Here is a 25,080-nt window from a genome sequence, read left to right as displayed (position 1 = left end):
CTTGAAAACATAGTCTTGTAATCGACAGTTGTGTTACAACTATTTTGACAAGCAATTCAACAGTATTTAAACTTGAAGATCTTCTCCATACCTGTGATCTCAATGGGTCTTGGGCCAGGAGGGAACATGGTGGGAAATAGGGATTATAGAAAGATCTCTCCTCCCCACCTCCCACCCAAGTCTGTGAAGATTTTTTGTACTTGCATTTCATTTCCTTTGCACTTTGGGATTTATTCCTCTTGAGAATTACTTTGCTTCCTCCTGGAAGGTAGGAAGAAGTAAAAATGGCTTCTGTGTGGCTTGAGCTCCAGCCTGGCCCTCCAGCATGCTCTGGGGCAGAATGGCATAGAAGGGACTTTCTGACCCCACCCGCACCCCCACCCAAGACAACTGATTTCTGTCCTTTTTTGCTGCTCTTTTTTTTTTTTTTTCCTGACTATTTTGCAACTCAAGTGATGATTTGGTTTGGGAGGCTTTGCTGAGCAATTCTGTGATTACTATGAAGCAGGGGAAAGAACAGAAGGCTGCAGGCTGCATTCTTTCAGTTTCTTATCTTTTATGACTGGTAAATTTGAATAGTGAGAGTGGGGAGAGGTTGTTTTCCTTACTCTAGAGACCCTGGCTGTGTGCTAGGTGCCTAGGGCCACTTATAGTTGTACTTAGCCAGTCCTAAATAACCCTCTTAAGAAAGGAATGAATCATTTGTGATGGCTCAGCTAATCTAGCTCAACAAATATTTATAAAAATAACCTCCCCTTTCCCCCACACACCCAGCTTATGAATGCTTTTCTATAAAGGAAGAAAAATGTCTCCTCTGGAGCTAGTAAAAAGCCTGTGAGATGGGATTAAGTGTGGGGAGCAACCTGAGGGAGGGGAGGAGGAGCAGAAAGAAACCATTCTGTTCCTTTTGTGTGGAAATAATGCTTTAAGAGGGACTAGGTGTGAGGAATCTATCTGCCTGAGGCTTTAGAAGTAATCAACTAAATCCATCAGATTTCTGATAAGCCTGGAAGTGTCTGGGAAATTCAAATTAGAAGTGGTTCTTAGAATTCATGGAGGTAGTAGTGGAGCTGAATGCCATGGCTCACATTTATAATCCCAGTTATTCAGGAGGCATAGATTGGAAGGGTGGAGGCTCACTGTTATCTCTGGCCTAAAGTCAGCCAGACCTCATTTCAACCAACAAGCCTTGTTTGTCAGTATGCACTTGTGGTCCAAGCTAGTAAGGTAGATCTGTGGGAAGATTCCAGTCAGAGGCTGGTCCCAGGTAAAAATAATAGGTCCTATCTGAAAAAAATCTCCTAAAAGGACTGGAGACATGACTCCAGTGACAAAGCATCTTCCAGAAAAGCATAAGACCCTGAGTTTAATCCTCAACATTGAACCCCTACTCCCTCCCCCTCCACCAAAGAAGAAATCAGCATGATGCCATTGCTATTTCCAAGGTACCAAAGCTGGGAAAGGGCAATTACTTCTCACCAGGGCATACAGACACTATGCATAGATTACAGGTACCTGCTTAGTTCATTAAGTTAATAAATTTCAGCTCCAGAAAATGTCCCCTCTGTAAACCCCCACCCCGCCCCATCTCATCTCTCTTTGTCCTTACCCTGCTATGAGCTTACTGAGTGCCAGGAGCCACACACCTTAAGGATATGTCTGTACGCCTAACTTCAATGCTAATATTTTGATTATTGATCATGCTTAAAATTACTTTCACAAGATCTCATGTTTGTTTGTTTATTTGTTTGTTTTCCCCATGATGCTCCTTGTAACATACAATGTCTGTAATGACACCTAGGACATTTTGTAACTAGGAAACTTGCTTGCTGTAACATAAGCTCCGAGTATTTAAAAGAAGTACTGCATCCCTGCAGCCAACATGAATTGATCTCTAATGATCCGTTTGGATTGGGTATTTTTCTCAAACGCTATGTCTTAAGTCACCACAGCTCTCATTAGTGCTTACACTTGCATAATATTTGACTACCAAAAATATTGTCCTCATTATCATATGGGATGAAGTCAGGCTCTCATGCAATGATGAGGGACAGCATTTTAGTGTTCCTGGTGGTGCCTGACAAAAGCCTTATTCTACTCTGGCCATTTACCCACTAGACCTCATAACAGGCCCTATTGTATTTTGCAGAAGAGGGAAAGGATAACATTACTAGGGAAGCAAGAAAAAGAAAAGCAGCCAGAGCTGCTTTGAGCCAACCAGTCAACTGAATATTGACCACCTGTCTTCCTGGGAAAGAAATAGATGGCAGTGCATAGGCGAGAGTCTAGTTTTCCAAGAAGCTCAATGATTTTGCCAAATCGATATAGCTCATCAGGCCTCAGAACAAAGGCTGCTGGGGAGGCGACAGTGATGGAAGTAGCTCTGTGTTCTTTTGTGTATTAAACCATAAGGCCCATGGGGAAACAAGATTTCTTTAGCAGTGTATTTTTTTTAAAGGTCTTCAGTGTATGGGGGAAGGGAATCCTTTTAGATTTAAAAAAAAACCAACAACTCCATAGTTGTATACTGATGTTCAAATGCATTCTTTTGAGAGATAGGAACAATTTTGTAATATTAATATTAATTAGTATTAGGTAATAATAGTATGCCACCTTTTTTTTTTTTTTTGCCAGTCCTGGCCTTGAACTCAGGGCCTGGGCACTGTCCTTGGGCTTTCTCAAGGCTAGTGCTTTACCACTTGAGCCACAGCACCACTTTTGGCCTTTTCTGTTTATGTGGCTCTGAGGAACTGAACCCAGGACTTTGTGCATGCTAGGCATGCACTCTACCAGGAGGCCCTATTCCTGGCCCATATGCCATCCTTTTTTAAGGGAGATTAGGGTCATATTTTGCCATTGTTCTTCAGTATTTGTTTAGGTTTCATTTTTGTCTTGTCATTTGTGGATAGTGTTTAGATGAACCCAAGAGAACAGTTCAATGTATACATTAACTCCTGGCAAATAAAGCCTCAGAATCCTGTCCTGATATTCTCAAAATAGTACCAGACTTGAGGTGGAAAAGTGAACTGTCAAGGAGAGCTTATAATGAATGTAGCTAGAGCAATGCCAACATATTATAGAGAGAGCCCATCTCCCTTGAAAACCAGCCGGTTTTTTAGTCCTCAGTCTTTTCATCGCTAAGCTCAGTGTGCTTTCATAAGGCAGTGCATTAATACTAGGCAGCGTATCTCTGGGGTGTATGGCTGGGATGGTGGCACACTAGGGCATAAAGTGTTTCATTACACTTCCTTTTGTTAGGCTGCCCTATCTCCCAAGCTCCACTGCCATACACTATTTGTTCAGATAAAGCCCAGTGTGCAGGGTGACTAATCGCTGCCCTGTGTTCCAGATGGTTTGATTACAGGATGTAGTTAAAATGACTCTTCAAACATTCAACTCAGCAGTAGGGCCCTTTAAAAAAATACTGCATTTTACGGTCATGTGACATCACTTGCTTTTCTTGTCCTAATGTTCTTGGCCTTAAGTAATAGGGAAGTCCCTTTGCTCTTTTCTTCAACAGGCAGGTAGGTATTTTATAGGCAAACTTGGTGGTAAATTTTGAAATTTCCCCAATGGTTATAAACTAAGCTCTGTCTTTTGAAGGTGGATCTGTCTGAATGTGTACAGGTTTGATGCCAGGAAAACAACTTAACATGCTTATTCATTTTAGAACAGGAAATCAGCATTGCTTTTTCATATTTTTTTTAGAGTACTTTCAATTTTTCTATGCCAGTCCTGGGACTTGAACTCAGAGACTTGTGCTCATGCTTGGCTTTTACCTCTTGAGGCAGATGCTCTAACTTTTGAGCCACATCTCCACTTTCAACTTTGGGTTGGTTAATTGGAGACAAGAATCCCACAGACTTTTCTGTCTGGGCAGACTTCAAACCTCGATCTTCAGATCTCAGTCTCCTGAGTAGCTGGGATTACAGACAGATACCTGGCTATTCAAATAAAAACAATGCTGTATCAGCAAAAGAAATGCTGAACAAAGGAAAGGTGCAGTAATCACCTTGAGTGAAAATGTGGGGATGCTCTATGTTTGAAATAGAACTGTACTTGTCTTCAGGAAAGGGGCCTAATGTGGCATCTTTACTATCATGAATGTTTTACTGTAACAGATTCCAAAAAGGAAAGAAATGTGTCAACTTAGAGAATAAGGTCTGAGGTGTAAATGAGCGTGGGCGTTGTTAGAATGATGTTATTCTGTTCTCCTTGAGTGCACACCAAGTCACTCCAGATGTGATGGTCTGAATAAGAGTTTAAAAAAAAAACCTCTGTCTGGTTCCAAATTCATCATTTGCAATGCTTGGCAAAGAAGTCTGTCTTAGGGATGAAGCACTTGAAAGGGTCTGAGACAGTCTTTAAACTGTAATATAAACAGAGTTATGCTGATCTTCTGGGAAATCAATATTTGCCCAGTTCTTGAGGAAACAGTTTCCCAAATACCAGAAATAATAATTCATAAGCCACATTTATAACCTCTTTAGAAGGAAATTCTCTCCACAGACTTTGCTTCCTATCATCTCCCAGCTAGTGAGAGATTAAGCTTATTGAAAAAGTATGGTAATAATGTAAAGTTTAGTATTAGTGAAATAGTCAGAGTTGGCTGAGATTCCAGTTAGTTCTAAGTGCTCAATGAACTCACAGTTTTCTAGGCCCTGTATACTCCCAGCGGGTAGGTGGAGTGTTTTCTAGTTCTAAGAGACAGGCTCACCTTGTCTACCAATGGAATGAAATGTTGAAGGGACTGTGGATTGTAGAATGAGACATAGCCTCAACCAGGTTTAAGCAAGGTGACAGTTTATTTGCTGCTTGTCTGGTAGATTCAGTTAGTTATTTCTGATGGTTCAAAGAGGTTCTCCATGGAAGTTGGAAGAGTAAAAAAGTATTTTACCTCTGAAACTAAAATTAGACTCTTTTTTTGAACGCTCTTTAGCCTCCTCCGCAAAACAATTTTTTAAGAGTTCTTTTTGAAATGAATACCGATGTTACATGCCTGTAATGCCTCTCAGGAGAACGAGATCTGAGAATCACAGGTCCAAGCCAGCCTAGGTAGAAAAACCACCAAAGTTGCGGCTCAATGGTAGAGTGAAAATGTTAAGGGACAGTGTGTGAGCACACACACAGATACAGACACCTAGACACACACACACACACACACTCACACAGGTTTGTCATTTAGGGCCTCAAATGAAGAAGACTGACTGACTCCTATCTCAGCCAACTCCAAGAGAGAGGAAGCAGGGCTTTGGGGGACAGGCTTGGAAATGGCCTTCATTCCTTCAGTAGAAAGCAGCTACATGAACATTCGTGGGAAGGATGAGGAAGAGTCCACCCATCAGAAAAAGAATGCAAACTGGATTGTGTGGAGTAAACATTAGTGGGAGAATTGTCGAAGGAGTTTAGTTTGGGATCCTGGTGAAAATGACTACGTATTCGAAGATGGTGGTACACATTATTTGTGTATGAGTGGGGAGAAAATTCACATGTGGGACAACTCTAGAAGCTATCTTCATTTGATCCTCATTTATTAGGACCTTCAACTTTCCTTGGGATTTGAACAAAGATATAAGTTTTCCTTTCAAGAGATTAAAAAAATGTGACACCAAGATCAGTTGAAGAAACTTATCTAATTTTACATAACAAAAAAGAGGATGACCCATGGGTGTGAAAACCCTATCTGTGAGGTGGAGAGTGGTAGATGTTTCTTCAGTGCACCAGCAGGCAGAGTCTGGACCCAGGTACTCAATCAGACTTTGAGGTCAACACAAGGTCTGTGTTTTAATATAAGATGACTGAAAAGGACAGAGGCAGACCTAGGTGGGTGCTGATGAGATCCTCTGTCAGTGATGATGACAGCCTGAGAGCCAGAGGTCCACCACTGACCTAGTCAGATTCACTGTGGTGTAGGATCCCTGGTCAGCTCAGGGTACCTCCGAGCAGGAACTAAGGCTGGAGTAGGGCTCGGCCCGCAGAATGAAGGGCCTATTCTGTAAAGACAAAACTGTAGTTCCGCTTCCGGATTCTGGTACACACCTATGTTGGTTTTAAACTTGTGGAGTCTTGAAGGAGAAAATTGGAACAGAGTTTAGTCCATTTAGGAGGGAATTCAAGAGCTCCAAACAAATACCTAGTGTCTAGCCCCACTGGGCACAGCCAACGCTAATAGAGCTGCCTAAGGACTAGAACACTAGAATCCTTCTAAGGGCCCAGAGCCTTTCTGCTTTGCAGAGATTCAGTTTTCGGGTTACATAACAAATACTGTGATTATTTAAAAATCTCACAGGTAGCATTTCTTTATAGGCCAGCGTCTTAGATTCTCCATCAGCATGTGATGGAGAATCCACTTTGCTATATTCTTATTTTATTAGAAATAAGTCTCAGGTACTTTTAAATATGAAATGTGATAGGGCAGGCCTTAACTCCCTTAAAGAGACCATGTCCCATCTAAGATGGAAAGAGGAAGATGACAGTCTGGCAGTTTCTTGAGAATAGTTAAAGCATTGCGTTAAAGATCTCAGCACCTAGCTAGACATTTGAGAGAATGAGTGCGCTTTGAGAGAAAGTATTGTATCTGTTGAAGATAAATGTACATTTGTTTCTAACTTATGTAAATGAGGGATACAACTTTATGCACAGATTTATAAAATTCAGATTTGTAATTTTGAAAGATTAATTTTCATCTTCAGCATGTATGCCTAACAGGGAGAATAATCTACTTTAAAATGGCTGTGTGAGATTCAGCAGAATAAGAAAACATTCATATGTTTTAGCGCTTAAATACTACCTTAATAGTTGGCTATTCCTAATGGGATGTTGTCTAAACATCGGCCTTCTTACAAAGAAACATGGTGTTGTGTTGTGTAGTTTATATGAGGAACATTCCTTGTGACTTCATTTCAACCCAGAGCAGAGATGTGGCTGTGTAAACATGTGCATGTGTATTTGTACATGGATTCTATCCAGATTTAAACACTCCGGTGCAGGAAAGAGGCCTGCTATGTGTAAGACAGACACAGACCCACATTTCTAATTAGCAGTGCTTAATGGAGAATACCCCTGGGCCTGGAGCGTTTGTTGTTATTGTTTTTAATACAGGGGGTGTCTACAAAGACAAGGGAGACTTTTTCTTCTTTTCCAGATCTTCTGAAAGTTGAAAATTGGTCTTCTTCGACAGGATTTTATCCCCGTGGAGGGCAAACAATAACATAGCTGTATTTAGATTAGGAGTGGGCTGCCGAGGAAAAGGGAACCCTTTGGCGGTGTGGAAGTTGTAACTGCAGTTCAGCCTTTGTGACCGTTTCAACCTGTAGCCCCAGATAAGCAGTGATGGATGCTTGTCCAGCCCCTTCCTTTTCTCTGGCCTCAGGTTCCCTTCGTCTGCCTTGTAAGGGGACTCCGAGGGGCTGGGGGTGGTGGAGGGGAGACCCTGCCAGGTGACAGGGACCGCAGCTTTCTTCCAGAGATCAGGCCTAGTGAAGAGTCCACGTGGACAGAAGGGGGCAGAGGAGACTGGGGAGGCCGGATTCCCCCTGTCTTTCTTCCCCCAGTCCCCCACCCCCAGCATCCCCTCCACCACCCCAGCCTCTTTCTCCCAGGCCGCTGTCTGGCGGGCTGGCGGCCCTTGGCCCAGCCAATCAGACGTGAGCATTGGCAGAAGGCGCTGGCCAATCGGCTGCCAGCATTCTCTGGAAACGCCAAGCCCTTAGGGGAAAAGCAATAACAAAAGCCTTTCACTGCAGACAAATGTTAAGTGTCTGTGCAGACTTTTCCTGTTTTTAATTTTATTACTGCAAGAATGGAGGGTTTGTTGTTTCTTTCATGTTTCCTTTCAAGCAATTTTAATTATACATTTGTGCTACATCAGGGACTCTGGAACGCAGTGATTTCAGCCTATTGCATCTAAAGCTAAAAAGCAGTAACCTTCTGGCAATACAAATATATTCCTGCACTGTAAATATAGCTGACATGCTAACGAATTTTAAGCAGCTGTGAAGGTCTTTGACACCACACACAGTGCCCCAGAGAGCAGATGACGAGAAAACCCATTCGGTCTTCCCCTCCCCTTTCCTGAAGGATATGCTCATAAAGAATCCTTTCCTCCAATTGTTCTGTGACTTTAACCAAATGCCTAATTACCACCGATTCTCATTGCAATATGAATTTCTATACTAACTTTTTTTTCAAAAAATAAAAATAAACAAAAAAAACAGCCCCGAAAACTTCCTGAGGGAATTACAAACGACCCAGCCAGGATGTGAGGAAATGCTTGCCTTGCTCTCTCCAAGTTTTTCTTCCTGTACTAGACTATTGCTAAAGGTCGAATTTACTCCCTGTCAATTCAACTATTACATAAGCAATAACAACATAGACCATATGGGAAACAATTTTAAAATCTCCTTTTAATACTTTTGAAAGGAAATCCTCTTTCTCCTCTGCTTGTGACTCAATCATTGAAATATTTTACCTGCTGTTGAAAGACTCTCAGAGAAATGGATCTTGCACTAAGATTTGCCTTTCCATGCATTAGTTCAGGTTTTCTGTAAATTTAAATATGAACCATGATTCTAGTTATGAGAGGACGAAAGGAAAGGAGAGTGAAAAAGGAAAATGGAGGGTGAATAATTTCAAAATACAGTTGCAACTATTTTTGAAGACGGAGTAAGGAATCTTAATGAATACTATTGATGGAACAGTGGATTGGGGTGGGAGAGGGAAGGGAAAGAAGGAAATAGAGGATCATTATGGACAAAATATAAATACTAGAATAATATAAAATACTAGAGTAAGATCTCTCTTGGTGCTGTTAACACACACACCACACACACACAATGACAGGCCCTGGTGGGGGAAGGGGAACGCAGCAGACACAGGGTAGCCTAACAAAGAGGGTGAATAACAGATATGGTTGAAGTCGTTTATTTGCATATATGAAAATAGAACAATGAAACTGGGTAAAATTGTTTTAAAAGGCAGGATTGGAATGGAAGAAGGTCATAGAGAGGCTGAGATTGATTGGAATACACTGTAGGCATGTATGGAAATGTCACCATGTAACCTTCCCTTGTACAACTAATGTATTTTTTAAAAACCTCAAAATGGCAGTGATAGCTCAAGTGAGTAATCTAGCAGATACAGTCTATGAAGTATGTGTGGAGGGATAGGCTGAAGAGAACTCAGTAAGAAAACAAAGGTTTGCTTAAATTGTTTTTTTATTTATTTACCCTGATGTGTGTTACATATGTCTCAAAATTGAGGTTCTTTCAGAATATGCTTTAAAGGAAGTTTGTTGTTTTTTTTATTTTTAAGTGGCTCTTGTCCTCAAGAGAAATAAAGACGATGCCATATTTTGTTTCTCTGTGGCATTTGGTATACTAAGTGCACTTAAGTTTAGTAATTCACAGATGCAGTGCTAAATTAAATTGTCTGTCTGCAAAGCAGTGGGGAAAAGCAGAATGGCTTGCAGGAAACAAGTGTGTTGGTTTTGAGATTTCTTTTCTAATCCTCTGTGGCAAATGCTTACCCAAGTTGATTCTAAAGATAACCCCAAGAGCAAAGCTATTGTGCACATTTATTTTCTTAAGAGGGCTATTTTAGGAATCCTTAATATAAGACAAGTCCAAGCAGTGAAGCAGAGACTGCACCAGAACTGATGATTGTCTTACAGAGTGGAGGAGGGAAAGATTAGAAAGGAGAAATCATAGCTGTCTTGTCTACTCTCTGGATTCTACATCCTCACATTCTCCCTCTGAACTTATTTTTATGCACATGCATAATTTTTTTCTTAATAAAAAATCAACATTATTTTATGTTGTTGAATTGAAAACAAAACCAATTCCTTTCAGTCTTGTTCTGGTTTAAGCACTGGTAACTGGCGCTTCGTTTATGTTGGCTGCCTGCCAAACGAAAGCAATTATGTGTAATAATAGAAAAATTAAGAGGTGAGTGTTGCTGTTTTACAGCAGGACATGGCAAAAACCATTTCCTTCTGTCAGCAGTATCTTGATTACACTCTCGCACACAGCCTCGCCCTTTTGTACCACATGCGCATGCGCATGAACACACACACACACACACACACACACACACACACACACACACACACACACAATATTTCCTGTGGGTTTTAACTTGAGGTCACCGAAACCAGAAAGAGGAAGAATGAAAACCGCAGCGTTTGAAAGCAAACGAGAACAGAGTGTTGCTGGTAAAAACTAATAACAGTAAATTAAGTGGAAATGAAATAATGTGTGTTAAATATGGTCCGTTTTCATTCCCCACCCCCACCCCACAGGTGTCTTAGTGGTCAATGTCACATGGAGGAACAAAACTTATGTGGGGACCCTGCTGGACTGCACCAAGCACGACTGGGCCCCTCCCAGGTACGCAGCTTCTTTCTTCCTTCCTTCCTTTCTTTTTTTCTTTCTTGCTTTCTTTCTTTCCTTCTTTCTTTCCCCCACCCACTCTTTTGCAAGGAAACTATAAAAAGAGATTAATAATACATAAAAGTCTTCCTGTAATTGAAACCAGGCAACAGAGAAATGGGCAATTCAGTACTGAACCCAGTAAAATGCAGATGCTGGCTTTCTTTTCTGTCAGGAGAGCTCTACTCCCCACCCCTTCCCTCTCTTCCTTTGTTTTCTTCTTTGTCAAAATGGGAATTGGAGCTGATTGGACTAGCAAGCTACCTGAACTGTGGGTCTTTGATTTTTCTGAGGACAAATATTAGCTAGAATGGGGACTCTCTCCCTTGCCTGGACACCGTCCTCCAGTTCAAAGGTTTTGACTCCTCTTTGTTGTACTGTTGACCTTGTGATTTCACCCAGCTCTTTTGGGACATGCTCATTTTAACATCTGTTCCTTGCTTCTCTAGGTTTTGTGAATCACCAACAAGTGACCTGGAGATGAGAGGAGGCCGGGGAAGAGGGAAGAGGGCCAGGTCTGCAGCCGCTGCCCCGGGCTCTGAAGCTAGTTTCACAGAGTCCAGAGGACTGCAAAGCAAGAACAGAGGGGGGGCCAACGGCAAAGGAAGGCGAGGCAGCCTCAACGCCAGTGGACGGAGGACACCCCCAAACTGTGCTGCCGAGGACATCAAAGCCAGCCCTTCCTCCACCAACAAAAGGAAAAACAAGCCTCCGATGGAGCTGGACTTAAACTCTAGCTCGGAGGACAGCAAGCCTGGGAAACGAGTCCGTACCAACTCCAGGAGCACGCCCACTACCCCTCAAGGAAAACCTGAGACTACTTTTTTGGACCAAGGCTGCGCTTCTCCAGTGTTAATTGACTGTCCCCACCCAAACTGCAACAAAAAATACAAGCACATTAACGGCCTGAGGTACCACCAGGCCCATGCCCATTTAGACCCAGAAAACAAGCTGGAGTTTGAACCCGACAGTGAGGACAAGATCTCAGACTGCGAGGAGGCCTTGAGTAACGTGGCTCTCGAATGCGGCGAGCCAAGCACAAGTGTGTCCGCTTATGAGCAAGGGAAGGCACCCGTGTCTCCTGGGGCCGGGAACCCTCCGGGGACCCCCAAGGGGAAGAGAGAGTTAATGAGCAATGGCCCGGGTTCTGTCATTGGTTCAAAAGCTGGGAAGAATTCTGGGAAAAAGAAAGGCCTTAACAGTGAGCTGAGCAGCCTTCCCATCATCTCCAACATGACAGCCACATTAGACAATTGCTCAGTCCCCGATGGCAGCTTGGTGGCTGAAATGCCCAAACTGGAAGCAGAAGGACTGATTGACAAGAAAAACTTGGGCGAGAAAGAGAAGGGTAAAAAAGCAAACAATTGCAAACTGGAGAAAAACCTCTCCAAACTGAAAAGTGCGCGTCCCATCGCCCCGGCGCCAGCCCCCACCCCGCCACAGCTCATTGCAATTCCTACCGCAGCCTTTACCACCACCACCACGGGCACCATCCCCGGGCTGCCCTCCCTCACCACCACCGTCGTCCAGGCTACACCAAAGAGCCCTCCGTTAAAACCCATTCAACCAAAGCCCACCATTATGGGAGAGCCCATTACCGTGAACCCGGCTCTGGTGTCGCTCAAAGACAAAAAGAAAAAGGAGAAGCGAAAGCTTAAGGACAAAGAAGGGAAAGAGGCAGGCAGCCCGAAAACGGATGCGAAGCTGGGCAAACTCGAGGACTCCAAGGTGGCTGGCAAAGATGTGGCGGGGCATTTTTTAAAGGATCATCTCGGTAAGAACGAGGGGCTGGCTAACGGGCTGTCCGAGTCTCAGGAGAGCCGCATGGCCAGCATCAAGGCCGAGGCCGACAAGGTGTACACGTTCACCGACAACGCCCCCAGCCCTTCCATCGGGAGTGCCTCGCGGATGGAGTGCAGCGCGCTGGTGAACGGGCAGGCGCCCATGGCGCCGCTGCACGTGCTGACCCAGAACGGGGCGGACAGCTCGGCCGCCAAGACCAGCAGCCCGGCCTACTCCGACATATCCGATGCCGCGGACGACGGTGGCTCCGACAGCAGGTCAGAGGGCATGAGGTCAAAGGCCAGTTCCCCATCAGATACCCTGTCCGGTAAGGACGGTGTGGTCAAAGGGCATTCTTCCACCCCAGCGCAATCGTCTCAACTGAAAGAGTCCCATTCTCCCTATTACCATGGCTATGATCCTTACTATTCTCCAAGTTACATGCACCCAGGCCAGCTCAGCGCCCCCACAGCTGGGAACAACGGGAACAGCCAGGGGATGAAGATCAAGAAGGAGTCCGAGGAAGATCCGGAGAAGAAAGACAAGACAGAGCAATTAGATTCAAAGAAAGTGGACCATAATTCTGCCTCCGTGCAGCCTCAGCACCAGTCGGTGATCACACAGAGACACCCTGCCCTGGCTCAGTCACTTTATTATGGCCAGTATGCCTATGGACTATACATGGACCAGAAGTCTCTCATGGCCACCAGCCCGGCATACAGACAGCAGTACGAAAAGTACTATGAGGATCAGAGGCTGGCTGAGCAGAAAATGGCCCAGACTGGGAGGGGCGACTGTGAAAGGAAGCCTGAGCTCCCTTTGAAAGAGCTGAGCAAGGAAGACAGTAAGCAGAAAAACATGCCATCAGCCACAATCTCAAAAGCTCCCTCTACTCCAGAGCCTAACAAAAACCATTCTAAACTAGGGCCAGCCGTGCCTAATAAAAATGAGGAGACAGGTAAATTGCAGCTTCTCTCCAATCACCAGCAGCAGCTTCAGGCCGACAGCTTCAAAGCTAAACAGATGGAAAACCACCAGCTAATTAAGGAGGCTGTAGAAATGAAATCTGTCATGGATTCTATGAAGCAGACAGGTGTAGACCCAACTTCAAGATTTAAACAAGTAAGATTGTGGAATGTGGCCCCAACAGAGAGAGCACGATCTGACACGTGTGCGCATGTCTGGGCTTGATCTGGTTAGACTTCTTCTATAGGAGGAAACCAACAGCAGGGTGTCTTTCCTCTTTCTCTTGAAACGTATCTTGGCAGATTCTTGGGAGTTATTGTGTAACTCTAAAAAGTACGTTTCTTGTCATGGTGTTCACTGAAAGGTCCCAAGAATGAGCTCTGCAGATGTGTGTCCCCCACCATCTAATCCTGAGTCCAGGAGGAAAGCATTCCTTCTCTGAACTGCTGACTTCCCCTGAACTATGGAATTCTATACTAATGTTTCTGTATTTCTGAGTATTTGCATCTACTTTTTAAAAGTGAATTCCTAAAGACGCATTTTCAATGCATCATTGTAATAAAATTTGGGATTCGTATGTCTTTCACATAGGGTTCAAAGACGCCTGATTTTTTTTTCTTTTATGTTCAGCATTAAGTATTCAAAGCAGAGCTGAGCGCCAACCATTTTATGAGGAAGGTCAGATGCCGGGTGATAGGTCTTGACAGTTGTCACAGGGCCTGTTGGTCAGCCAGGTTGAGAACACCTGAAACCATGAAACCACAGTCACCATGAAACCACACATAGGCCAGCACTTTCTGTCATGGTTCAGATGTCCTGACTCACTGCAGCCTTGCAAGAATTAATTCTGGTTATTTCCCACACCCCCTGCCCCTAAACTTTCTGTGTTTAGACCCTGGTGAATTGGAAGATTCCCTGTATGCGTTTCTTCCTGAAGTTGGGATGCAAGCCTACAACCTGAATGCTCACTGGGGTCCTAAGTGCTCTGTGGGTTGATACCATGAGAGGAGTGGGAGGTTGCAAAGGCCACTTGATATCCTCAGTCCCACTTCTTCCAGAGGCCTGGCTGAGGCTGCTATTTCCTAGGCTGTGTCAATTTGGAGAGCTTGTAGATAGCTTTGCTTTCTGATAGAGAATCCATAATGTGGGCTATTAAGTTGAAATTTTGCTTGGATTAAGATGTTAGAGCATAATGAGAAGTGAGCCAATAGATTAAGCCTCGGCTGTACTTGAAAAAAAAAAGTATTAGGAAACCAAGGGTTTTCCCTTCTAAGTGACGTTAATAGCTATAGTAATTACTTAAATTTACTACTGTTAGCTTGAGCTGGACTTTAAAAAATCCTTTTTACCTACGTGAAACATTCAAAGGAAAAGTGAGGATTGGATTAAATATGACTGAGGTTGTTATTTAAAGTGGAAAATGCCATTCAGAGCTCTGATGTGAATTCCAACCAACCTGAATTTGAAAGCCCAGTTCTACATTTGGGCAGCAGTGTGACCCTGATACTGCTTGAACTTTAAAAGCTTTGGTTTTGCCAGGCATTGGTGGCACACACCTACAACCCTAGCCACTCATGAAGTGGAGACCTGAGGATAGAGGTGGAGGCCTCTTAGACAAATCTAAGAAACTCCTACCATCAATTAACCAAAGAAAAGCTAAGAGTAAAAGTGTAGCTACAGTGATAGAGTGCCATCTTTGAGCCAAAAAGCCAAGCAAAAGCACAAGGCCCTGATTCCAAGCCATCAGTGCAAACATACACCCACCCACATATACAGAGCTTTGGTTTTCATCTTTTGTATAATACCTAACTGGGACTTCATTATTTCATGAGGGGAAGAGTTAACACCGGGCCTAGCACGAAAAAATAAAATAAAAAGTCCTAGTATGAGAAGTAATAGGTAATAGTAGCAATATTGTCATAATGTTTAAGGGGATTGCTTTAAAAAATTTTAAGACATATCATTTTTTTTAACACCAGGATCCAGATTCAAGGACATGGCATCATTATGTATACCAACCCAAATATCTAGATCAGCAAAAGTCAGAAGAACTTGACAGAGAGAAGAAATTAAAAGAGGATAGTCCAAGGAAAACTCCAACTAAAGAGAGTGCTGTGCCCAGCCTTCCTGTGTCATTAACAAACATTAAGGAGGAGCCCAAAGAGGCCAAGCGTCTGGATTCTCAGTCAGTGGAGGAAAACAAGTTGAAAAATGATGACCGAAAGACTCCTGTGAACTGGAAGGACTCTCGGGGGAGCCGAGTGGCAGTGTCCTCCCCAATGAGTCCCCACCAGTCATACATCCAGTACCTGCATGCGTATCCTTACCCGCAGATGTACGACCCCAGCCACCCGGCATACCGAGCTGTTTCTCCTGTCCTTATGCACAGCTACCCTGGTATGTGTCCTGAGTTCTAACTACATTGGAGGGGGAGACTGTGTTCAAATATTAGCTTTTAGAAACTCAAGATAAATCAGAAGCTTCAAGAATGGCATTTGTTTGGCTTGTTTTTCTACTCTTCCAAGTCTCAAAGATGAAACTGATTTATTGTAAGATTTTTTTTTTTTAATGAAATGTCAGGAATCTACAGCTTTCTTTGTCTTTGATAGTCTGCTGTAGACAGTAGGCTGGCAGATACTTTATTGCCTAGGAAAATATTCTAAGTACTTACTGTCATAATCATTATAGTTACTATTTCTTTCCCTCAAGGGGACACATAAATGTACAAAGTGGCTATAAGCTCTATTCTGTTTGTAACCTTTGTTCTTCGGGAGAACAAAATCAGAACCTAGATACAGTTTAGCAATGATGTAGCCCATTTTTCTTTTTTTTCATATATTTTTTATTGTAATTAATAGAAGGGTTACATTATATTTGCCAGATAGAAGGTGCATTAATTCACATACATTGATACCCTTTCTCATGTCTTGGTCCCCATTTCCCTCCCCCCACCCCCACCCCTCATCTTGTTTTTGCCCCTTCCCTATCCAATTTGAAATAACCAAATACAAATTTATCCAATATATCATAACAAAGTGAGATATTGTAACAATATGAGATAACCAAGGGACAGCAAAAGAGATGAGAGATAACATAGGACATTAAGGACAACAATCACTCATTATATGGCTTTTGTTTCTATATCCTAGTCCATTTTTCATATAACCTTCTTTTTTAAAAGGTGTCTGGCACTTATCCCAAATTCATGGAACCTAAATGACCTTTCTTTCTTCCTTTCTTTCTTCCTTTCTTTCTTCCTTTCTTTCTTTCTTTCTTTCTTTCTTTCTTTCTTTCTTTCTTTCTTTCTTTCTTTCTTTCTTTCTTTCTTTTTTAGAGGATGTAGCCTGTAACTTGATGTGGCATTTGTTGTTTGTCTGCAGGGGCCTACCTCTCGCCAGGATTTCATTATCCTGTTTATGGGAAGATGTCAGGAAGAGAGGAGACCGAGAAAGTCAATACCAGCCCCAGCATCAACACGAAAACAGCCACTGAATCCAAAGCGCTGGATCTGCTCCAGCAGCATGCCAGCCAGTATCGCAGCAAGTCTCCTGCCGTAAGCCCCCTTTTATTTCTCTTAAGAAGACCAGCTTGTGGGAGTGGGCAGAGAAGGGCAATCTAGAAGACACAGGCTTGAAATGCAAATGGTTTGGGAACCCAGCTGTGATTTCAGGATGCTGTTTTATCCTAAGACATAAAGAGTAAAATGATCTCTCACAGAACAGAAAATATTGGTGAAGCATGTATGATGTCATTCCGCTTTTCTCTTCCAAACTATGACCCCACGAGGGAGCTTATTAGGGGGAAACTTCCATTTATACGAAATTACTTGGGTTGAAAATTACTCTGGACAAAGGACTGAGAAATAAGCATGGGAGATTATAATATCCCTGTGAATAAGTAAAGAGGCTACAAACCAAATGTTGACCTATTGGGCAAATAGGCCTTTTTTAAAAAAAAAAAAAGACAAAGTGTGTGCTCATGCATGTGTACACACACCAGTAATCGTGTTGAACTCAGGGCCTTGAACTCTTGTCCAGTTTCCTTTCTCCCTGCAAGTGCTCTACCACTTGAGCCATGCTTCCAGCCCACCTTTTTGTGGTTAATTGGAGATGGAGTTTCACATATTTTTCACCTCTGAGCTGGTGTCAAACCATTATTCTCTGAAGTTTCAACTTCCTGAGCAGCTGGAATTACAAGAATGAGCCACCACTTTCCAAAGCAGAGTTTTTCATGCTAATGAAGATGCCTACTTTGTCATAAGACAATAGCAAATCTGGTCCAGTACTACCAAACCTGGCAGTCATTGATGGGCAAAGCCTCGAACCCCCGCCCACCCCATATTAGCCTCCCTTGGCCTGGAGCACTTACATCTATTTTTAGGCTGACCTCGGTAGGGGTTTGAGCTTCCAAATCTTTCTTTTGACTCTTTGTACTCACATGGTCAGTGTGAATGATTGGAGACCCATCTGCAGTGAGCTGACGATCCGTAACGTGTAATAACTATTCATTTATATCTTGCTCAGTGCAAGTTTGAGTCACTTAGCTAAGGAACACGGTTGCATCTTTTATGTTTGGTCCTTGAACCATTGTCTTGTCCCTATTACTCCACTGAAGTAATGAAAACGTATGTCCTTTGGGGAAAGCAATTCACCCCACTAGAAGGTTGTGTAAATCAAGGCTTAAGAAAGAATGTGTTGGGGCTGGGAGTTTGGCCTAGTGGTAGAGTGCTTGCCTAGCATGCACGAATACCCGGGTTCGATTCCTCGGCACCACATACATAGAAAAAAGCTGGAAATGGTGCTGAGGCTCAAGTGGTAGAGCTCTATCCTTGAGAATGTCCAAGGACAGTGCTCAGGCCCTGAGCCCAAGCCCAAGACTGGCAAAAAAAAAAAAAAAAATGTACTCTTTAGGCCAGGAGTTTGGCCTAGTAGTTAAAGTGCTTGCCTAGCATGCATGAAGACCCAGGTTCGATTCCTCAGTACCACATATAGAAAAAAGCCAGAAGTGGTGCTGAGGCTCAAGTGGTAGAGCTCTAGCCTTGAGAAAGACCAAGGACAGTGCTCAGGCCCTGAGCTCAAGCCCAGGACTGGCAGAAAAAAAAAGAAAAAAAAAAAGAAAGAATGTGTTGGTTCTTAGCCTGAAAAAAGGAGATTCAAAACAGTTTTAAAATATACTATCTACCATGTGAGTACTGTGCAGATACTGGAAAAGTTGATTTATAGTGTGTGTGTGTGTGTGTGTGTGTGTGTGTGTGTGTGTGTGGTGTTGTGAGATTTCACTGTCTTGGACACTGATTTTTTTTCCAAGTGAGAAAAAGAACTCCGATGAAAGGCTGTTTAGGCTGTAAAACATAGACATGCATAGGACACACTCAATCCTTAGCCAGACTGACAAGGGAGAACTCAGAGTTTGTGAGTGTGCAGAAAGAAATTGAAAGCTCTAGAAAGTGGCAGGCAAGCATCATCTGTACAGTGCCCTGAGTGTCCAAAGGGATGGGCCCTAAGGCTACAGGAAATTCACACATTCTGAAGATTCTAATATAAAATATGGCAGAATATTTGCATAAAACCTCCATTACAGCTTCCTACTTCATTACTGATTTGATTATATGCTGTGTAAATGCCCTATAAAGAGTTGTTATATTGTATTGTTCAGTATGACAATTTGCCCTTTTTTTAAAAATTTTTTATGCCCATACTGGGGCTGGAGTTCAGCTGCTTTTTTATTCATGGCTGGCACTCTACCACACAAGCCATACCTATATTTCTTATTTTTTGCTGCTTAATGGATATAAGAGTATCCTGGATTTATCTGCTCAAGCTGGCTCTAAATCTTGATCTTCAGTTTTCAGCCTCCTGAATAACTAAGATTACAGGTGTGAATCACCAGCACCCAGCTTTCTTTCCTCTCTCTCTCTCTCTCTCTCTCTCTCTCTCTCTCTCTCTCTATATATATATATATATATATATATATATATATATATATATATATAATTTCAAGGTTGGTTGAATCATGTGCAAAACCCATGGACACAAATGACAAATAACATTGATATGATGTTGCAATAGACTTCAGTAGAGCACAATGAATACTTATGGACTTACAATTATGAGATCGGTCCCCACCACAATGCATAATTAAAGATGTAAATGAAAACTAGACTCTAAAAAAATTCAAAGGAAAAAAACTACTCTTTTTGTTTAATCCATCTGTAAAATTTTGAGAGAATTACTCTGTGTGTATGTGTATGAGTGCGTGTGTATACATATATACATGTACACGTGTATGGTAGTCCTGGGGCTTGAACTCGGTCTGGGCGAGTGTGTGTGTGTGTGTGTGTGTGTGTCTGTGTGTGTGTGTGTGTGTGCATGCTCAAGCTTAGTGTTTTACCACTTGAGCCACAGTGCTTTTTGTAGCTTTTTTGGTGCTTAATTTGAGGAGTTTCTCAGGCTTTCTTGATTAGGTTGGCTTTGAACCATGGTTCTCAAATTTCAGCCTCCTGAGTAGCTAGGCATGAGCCACTTGTGCCTGTCAAGATTTGTTCTTTAACTATTTGAGGAAAACACTGATGCCATTTAACTTACTTTAAGTGGAGTTCTTTATTGTAGGTTCTTTATTGTATATTGTTCTTTATTTCAATGGAAAATAATGCCTGTCTTTTGGAATTATCTTCCATTATACAATATTTTCAGGATTAGTATTCTACCAGTTAAACTACAACTCCACTGCTGTCTTTTTGGTGATTAACTGGAGATACAGTCTCATATACTTTCCTGTCTTGGCTGGCTTCAAACCTAGATTCTCAGATCTCAACGCTGGGTAGCTAGGATTGCTGAAGGGGTTAAGGATGGTGTTTCATCCTGGATTTTGGAGCTTTAAAGAGGTGGAAATGTTTCTTTCTCTTGCAGCCTGTGGAAAAGGCTTCAGCAGAGCGGGAACGTGAAGCAGAGAGAGAGCGGGACCGCCACTCCCCCTTCGGCCAGAGGCACCTGCACACACATCACCACACACATGTCGGCATGGGTTACCCTCTAATCCCTGGTCAATATGACCCTTTTCAAGGTCAGCAACTCGCTTATTCTTATAGTTTTAAATGCTGCTTTAAAAACAGTTGCTAAGGAAAACTGCCTGCCACGATTTTAAAATGAAGTTAACATTAGCTGAATGGGGATGAGGGGAGGGGGTGCACACATGCTGAGTTTTGAACTCCAGACTTTTCTATTTCTGGGCAGGTCCTTTACCAGTTAGGCCACATCCCCAGTGGAAACCCACAGTAATTCTTGTAGCCCTTGTGTGGAGGATTTTGAATTTCTTTCCTGGTATTTCTTAGTGGCACAGATAAGTTGATTCCCACATGTTGAAATGGCAGTAGCCACTTAATAACTGTCACTAGTGGATGTTATCTGAGGCTTACTGTTATCTCACAGGCAGAGGGTGGTGGCCAGTGTCTGTGGGGGGGCACTGAATATAATGATCAGAAGATCAGATATCTACTTCTGAGAAATTGTAGAGCAGAGGAAGGGAAAGGGAGAGACCTCGGTGAAATTATTTGCCCTGAAAACTGTAGGCTTTTGAAGTTGCTCTTTTCTCACACAAATAATGTAGGAGTTTATCAGGCTTAACACTTCATAGTCAAATTCAGGAGCTACTCCAGCTCTTCACTAAAGGTCTAGAAAGAGAAGCCTTTCGTTAAGAAGTCATCAGCTGATGATGTACTAATTATTTGTCCCACTCTGTCACCTTGGAAGGTAAGGTAGTGACAGTCTTTACCAACTGATTAATTTGCCCAGGATCTTGTTGTCACTGTCAGCTCAGGCAGTTATAATGAAACCCCATAGATTTAAACAGCAGAAATTTATTTTACAATTTTGGAGGCTGCAAGTTGGAAAGTGGGGTGCCAACTATGCTAGTTGTTTCTTTTTTTAATGTATTTTATTGAGGAACTGGGGTTTTTCACTCAGGGCCTGGCCCTTGCAAGGCATTCAGTCTATTACTGGGCCATATTCCCAGCTCTTTCATGCACTGATTATTTTTTCAAATAGAGTCTCCCTTCATTCCTGGGCATGAACATGAGCTATCAGCCAGCTGTTAATGTCTGATATGATTTTGCCTGTCTTCTTCCATATTGCAATCCTCCTGAACTTGGCCCTTTAGGTAGCTAAGGTGACCAGTACATTTGACTGGACTCAGCTATGAGCTGAAGAAGAGCCCTTTGAATTTCTCTGCTCAGACTAACCTCCACCTCCCATCGGTCCTCCTGTTTTCAGCCTCCTTTCTGATTGGTTCTGGTGAGGACTCTAGCCAGTAGGTGAAATGTCTCACACACACAGAACTCCCATGTGCTAATGTGGCCTTTAGTTTTCTTCATTCACATCTTGTTACATGATATTAAATGAGACTCTACCTTTTTCCTAAGTGAGTTATAAAGCACTAGGAATAGAAAAGGGCTTCATTTCTAATATATTACAGCTATGTGTAAATGAGAATAAGAATATATTTTCTCATTTTCATATGTTGTCATATATACTATTATTGTCATAATGTCTTAAATTATCTCAGGGCAGGGGCAGAAAAAAAAAGAAAATATGTCCAAGTAAAGAAGATAGAAGGAGAACATAATTTTCTCTTAGATTTTAATTACTCTATTTTCCTCAGACTTATTTCCTGTAGAAAATTTAAAAATTCTCCGTTATACAGCTTAATGTCATTTGGAACTATTGTGTTTAATCTTGACTAATGAAGACTATTTTGGTTTATAGTTAGAACACTTCTTCAGTTTGATTTACTGACTCTACATACTTTATGAGATACATGTGGTTAAATCACTGAGAAAAAATGTTAGTATGATAAGAGTTATTATAAAAGTATTCTAAGCAAATAGCAAGTTGCTTCTTTAATTCTCATGACTTTTTGATTTCTGTTAGCTGGTATCTTTTTTTTTTCTCCTGAGCTTTCTATTCAGGAATGCATGCAAACCATTTAGCACCATGCAGAGCCAGAGAGATAGAATACTATATCCTCTTTGAATTGCTATTACAGAAACCACAGAGTATTCCTTAAATGGATATTGGATAGAACAAGTGGTTTACTGTCTGGCCTTGCTGCATGAAACATTTTGTGTGTTTAGAAAAGGACAAGTTACTGAATGGGCTTTGTCCCCTTTACCAGTGTCAGTGCCTGTACTCCTGTCTTTCTAAATGTCATGAAATACCTATGATTTTTTCCCCACCCTTAGGCTTGACCTCCGCCGCCCTCGTCGCCTCTCAGCAGGTGGCTGCCCAGGCATCTGCCTCAGGAATGTTTCCTGCACAAAGAAGGTAAATATCCAAAAGGAATTTGAAATTCTTTTCTAGATGGAGACTTCTTAATGATTCTGAGAAGTCAAGTATAGGCTTTGTAGATGAAAAGCATAGTTCCTTTGTGTTTGTTTTAGGTTTCTTGGTGCCAGTACCAGGGCTTGAACTCAGAACCTTTAGCTTCTTTACCAAGGTGGTCTACCACTTGAGCTACTTCTGAATTTATGTGGTTAACTGAAGGTGAAAAGTCTCATGGGATTTTCTGTCCTGGCTGGCTCCGAACCATGATCCTCAATTCTCAGACTTCTAAGGAGCTAGAAAAACAGGTGTGAGCCACTAGTACCCAGCTTGTTTTTATTATTTTTAGTTAGAAGCTATAAATGTGTCCATTCATTATAATATGAAAGGCAATGTTGTTTCTTTGATATCTTAAACTCCTAACTGCATGAGAAGTTAAGATCAAAAGGATTGCAGGCTCAGACCAGCCCAGGCAGGAAAAATATGCACGATTCCATCTTGGATGAAGCTAAGAGAAGTGACAGGTACCTATCATCCCAGCCTTGGCAGGGAATGTGCCCCGCAGAAAGTGCGACTTTTTTGTGTGGGTCATGAACTCAGCCTGGACACTGTCCCTGAACTATTCAGCTCAAGGCTAATACCCTACCCCTGGGACTGGGCGCTGTCCCTGAGCTCTTCAGCTCAAGGCTACTGCCCTACCATTGAGCCGAGCCCCACTTCCCATTTTCTAGAGGTTAATTGGAGATAAAGAGTCTCAAGTACTTTTGTGCCTGGGCTGGCTTTGAACCTTGATCTTCAGATCTCAGCCTCCTGAGTAGTTAGGATTACAGGCGTGAGTCACCGCCACACACCTGGCTAGGAGGTGAGACTTATCACAAAAGTAATCAGTGCAAGCAGGACAGGAGGCATGGTTCAGCAGCAAAGCACTTGCCTACTAAACAGGAGGTTCTGAATTTAAACCCCAGTAACACTCCCAAAAAACAAAGAAGGGAAATAATTTAAACAAATTAACGTACTAATATAAAATTAGCATTTTCCTGAAAATGCATACTGTTACTTTCTCTGGAATTGAATACTACAACTTGAATAGGACTATAAATAAACGTTCAATCGCACTGCTATTAGAATTTTCATGCCAGATGTTGAGGAACCCTTTGCTAAGATGTGCTTTTCTTTTGCAGAGAATAACAAGATTGGCAGTGTACGTTGTCATGTGACTGGATCACATGGAGAAGCGCTTTATACAGACATCAGTTCCATGGTGTTAATTTGAAATGCCTTAATGGCAGGCAAAAACCAGTCATTTCATTTTTGTAAATTACAGATTTTATCACAGAGTAACAAATGTTGCTGTAATTAACTTCTGTTTTATATATATATACGTATACATATCTGTATATATACATATATATATATATAAATATAAATATAAATATATTCTTTACTTTTTGTATCAGTAACCAGGCTCGCACACACAGGGTCTGTTGCCAAACCACTCAGTAAAGGAAATTTAAAAAAAAAAAAATATTTGTCACGTTGCAAAGTGTAGGTTGCTTCCTTTTCTTTTTCCTTTTCCTTTTACATTGTAAATAAATAATGTTATGTATCAGTGTGCCTGAACCCAGCATACCCTCCATCTATTTCCCATAAGCCCCTCAGAAAGACGAACTGTGATGATGACACTTGGTACAATTTAGATGTCTAATTGGTGGCTTCTGTTGACCATGCCCCGGATGTAAAACGTTCTTGTAGTCACTGTTTGTACTTGTGTATTGTGGAAAGAAGTACTTTGGAAGGCACGGGGTTGCCAGTACCACAAAAACTGTGTTGTATATAATGTAAAGATTAAAACGGGGAAATAATGAGCATCTGTGAATAATGAGGTGTCATTTTTTTGATAATCTTGAATGGCAAATAACCCAATAGCCTGCATACCAGAGACATCTGTGATTGTTCTATTACTTGAATAGTCCTGCAGTCTTTTTTTTTTGTTTCTTAATGTTTACAATTATCCAGTTTTAGAAGAGAAAGACTTTAACGCCATTGCCTGGTTACTTGTTTTATGCTGTAATCTAGTTTATTTTATGTAAAATGTATATTGAATGCTTTCCTTTTTTATACCTGCCTTAAATAATTTGGCAATCAGAATTAAAAAGGTTTTTTTTTTAATAATGCCTTCCTGTCTGTCTCCTGTTCTTTCAAGTTGACTGATAATGATTGTAGCTTTCAAAGAAGGTTTTTCTTTGTTGTTATTTTTAATGAGTGTGTATGACACGTGGGTGTGTGTGTGTGCACATGTGTATGCATGCACATGGACACACGAGTCCTGGGGTTTGAACTTAGGGCCTGGCTTCTGTCCTCGAGCTTTTGTACATTTGAGCCATTGCTGTACTTCCAGCTTTTGGGTGGTTGATTGGGAAGGGGAGCCTCATGGATTTTCCTGGCCTGTACTAGACCATTTTTATGCTAAATTTTAACTCCCTGCCTTCATCTTTCTTCATTTCTTTTTTCCTTCCATCTAATAAGTACCAGTGCAAGGAGATCTGAGGATCATAGTTTAAAGCCAGCTTCCTGCAAAAGAGTCCATGAGA

At 42.0% G+C, this 25,080-nt stretch overlaps 1 protein-coding gene across 4 annotated transcripts in view; it reads left to right on the top strand.

Moving 5' to 3' along the window:
* Znf608 (zinc finger protein 608) overlaps positions 1 to 24,662 on the top strand; it is a 114,101-nt gene extending 89,439 nt beyond the window's left edge. For 3 of the 4 annotated variants that reach the window (XM_090340096.1, XM_090340095.1, XM_090340098.1), the window contains 7 exons: positions 10,298 to 10,385; positions 10,877 to 13,331; positions 15,155 to 15,572; positions 16,556 to 16,728; positions 20,084 to 20,237; positions 22,411 to 22,492; positions 23,671 to 24,662. In XM_090340096.1, coding sequence (XP_090196222.1) covers positions 10,298 to 10,385; positions 10,877 to 13,331; positions 15,155 to 15,572; positions 16,556 to 16,728; positions 20,084 to 20,237; positions 22,411 to 22,492; positions 23,671 to 23,677 — 3,377 coding nt within the window. In that variant the 3' untranslated portion in view covers positions 23,678 to 24,662. Of the gene's footprint in view, positions 1 to 10,297; positions 10,386 to 10,876; positions 13,332 to 15,154; positions 15,573 to 16,555; positions 16,729 to 20,083; positions 20,238 to 22,410; positions 22,497 to 23,670 lie in introns of those variants that run through there. The other variant, XM_090340097.1, reaches the window with a different exon arrangement.
* The last annotated feature ends 418 nt before the right edge of the window (positions 24,663 to 25,080 follow it).

The sequence above is a fragment of the Megascapheus bottae genome, chromosome 10, assembly GCF_031878675.1.
Source record: "Megascapheus bottae isolate mThoBot1 chromosome 10, mThoBot2.hap1, whole genome shotgun sequence".
In the NCBI taxonomy this organism is placed as follows: Eukaryota; Metazoa; Chordata; class Mammalia; order Rodentia; family Geomyidae; genus Megascapheus; species Megascapheus bottae.
This window is presented reverse-complemented; position numbering and strand designations above follow the sequence as displayed.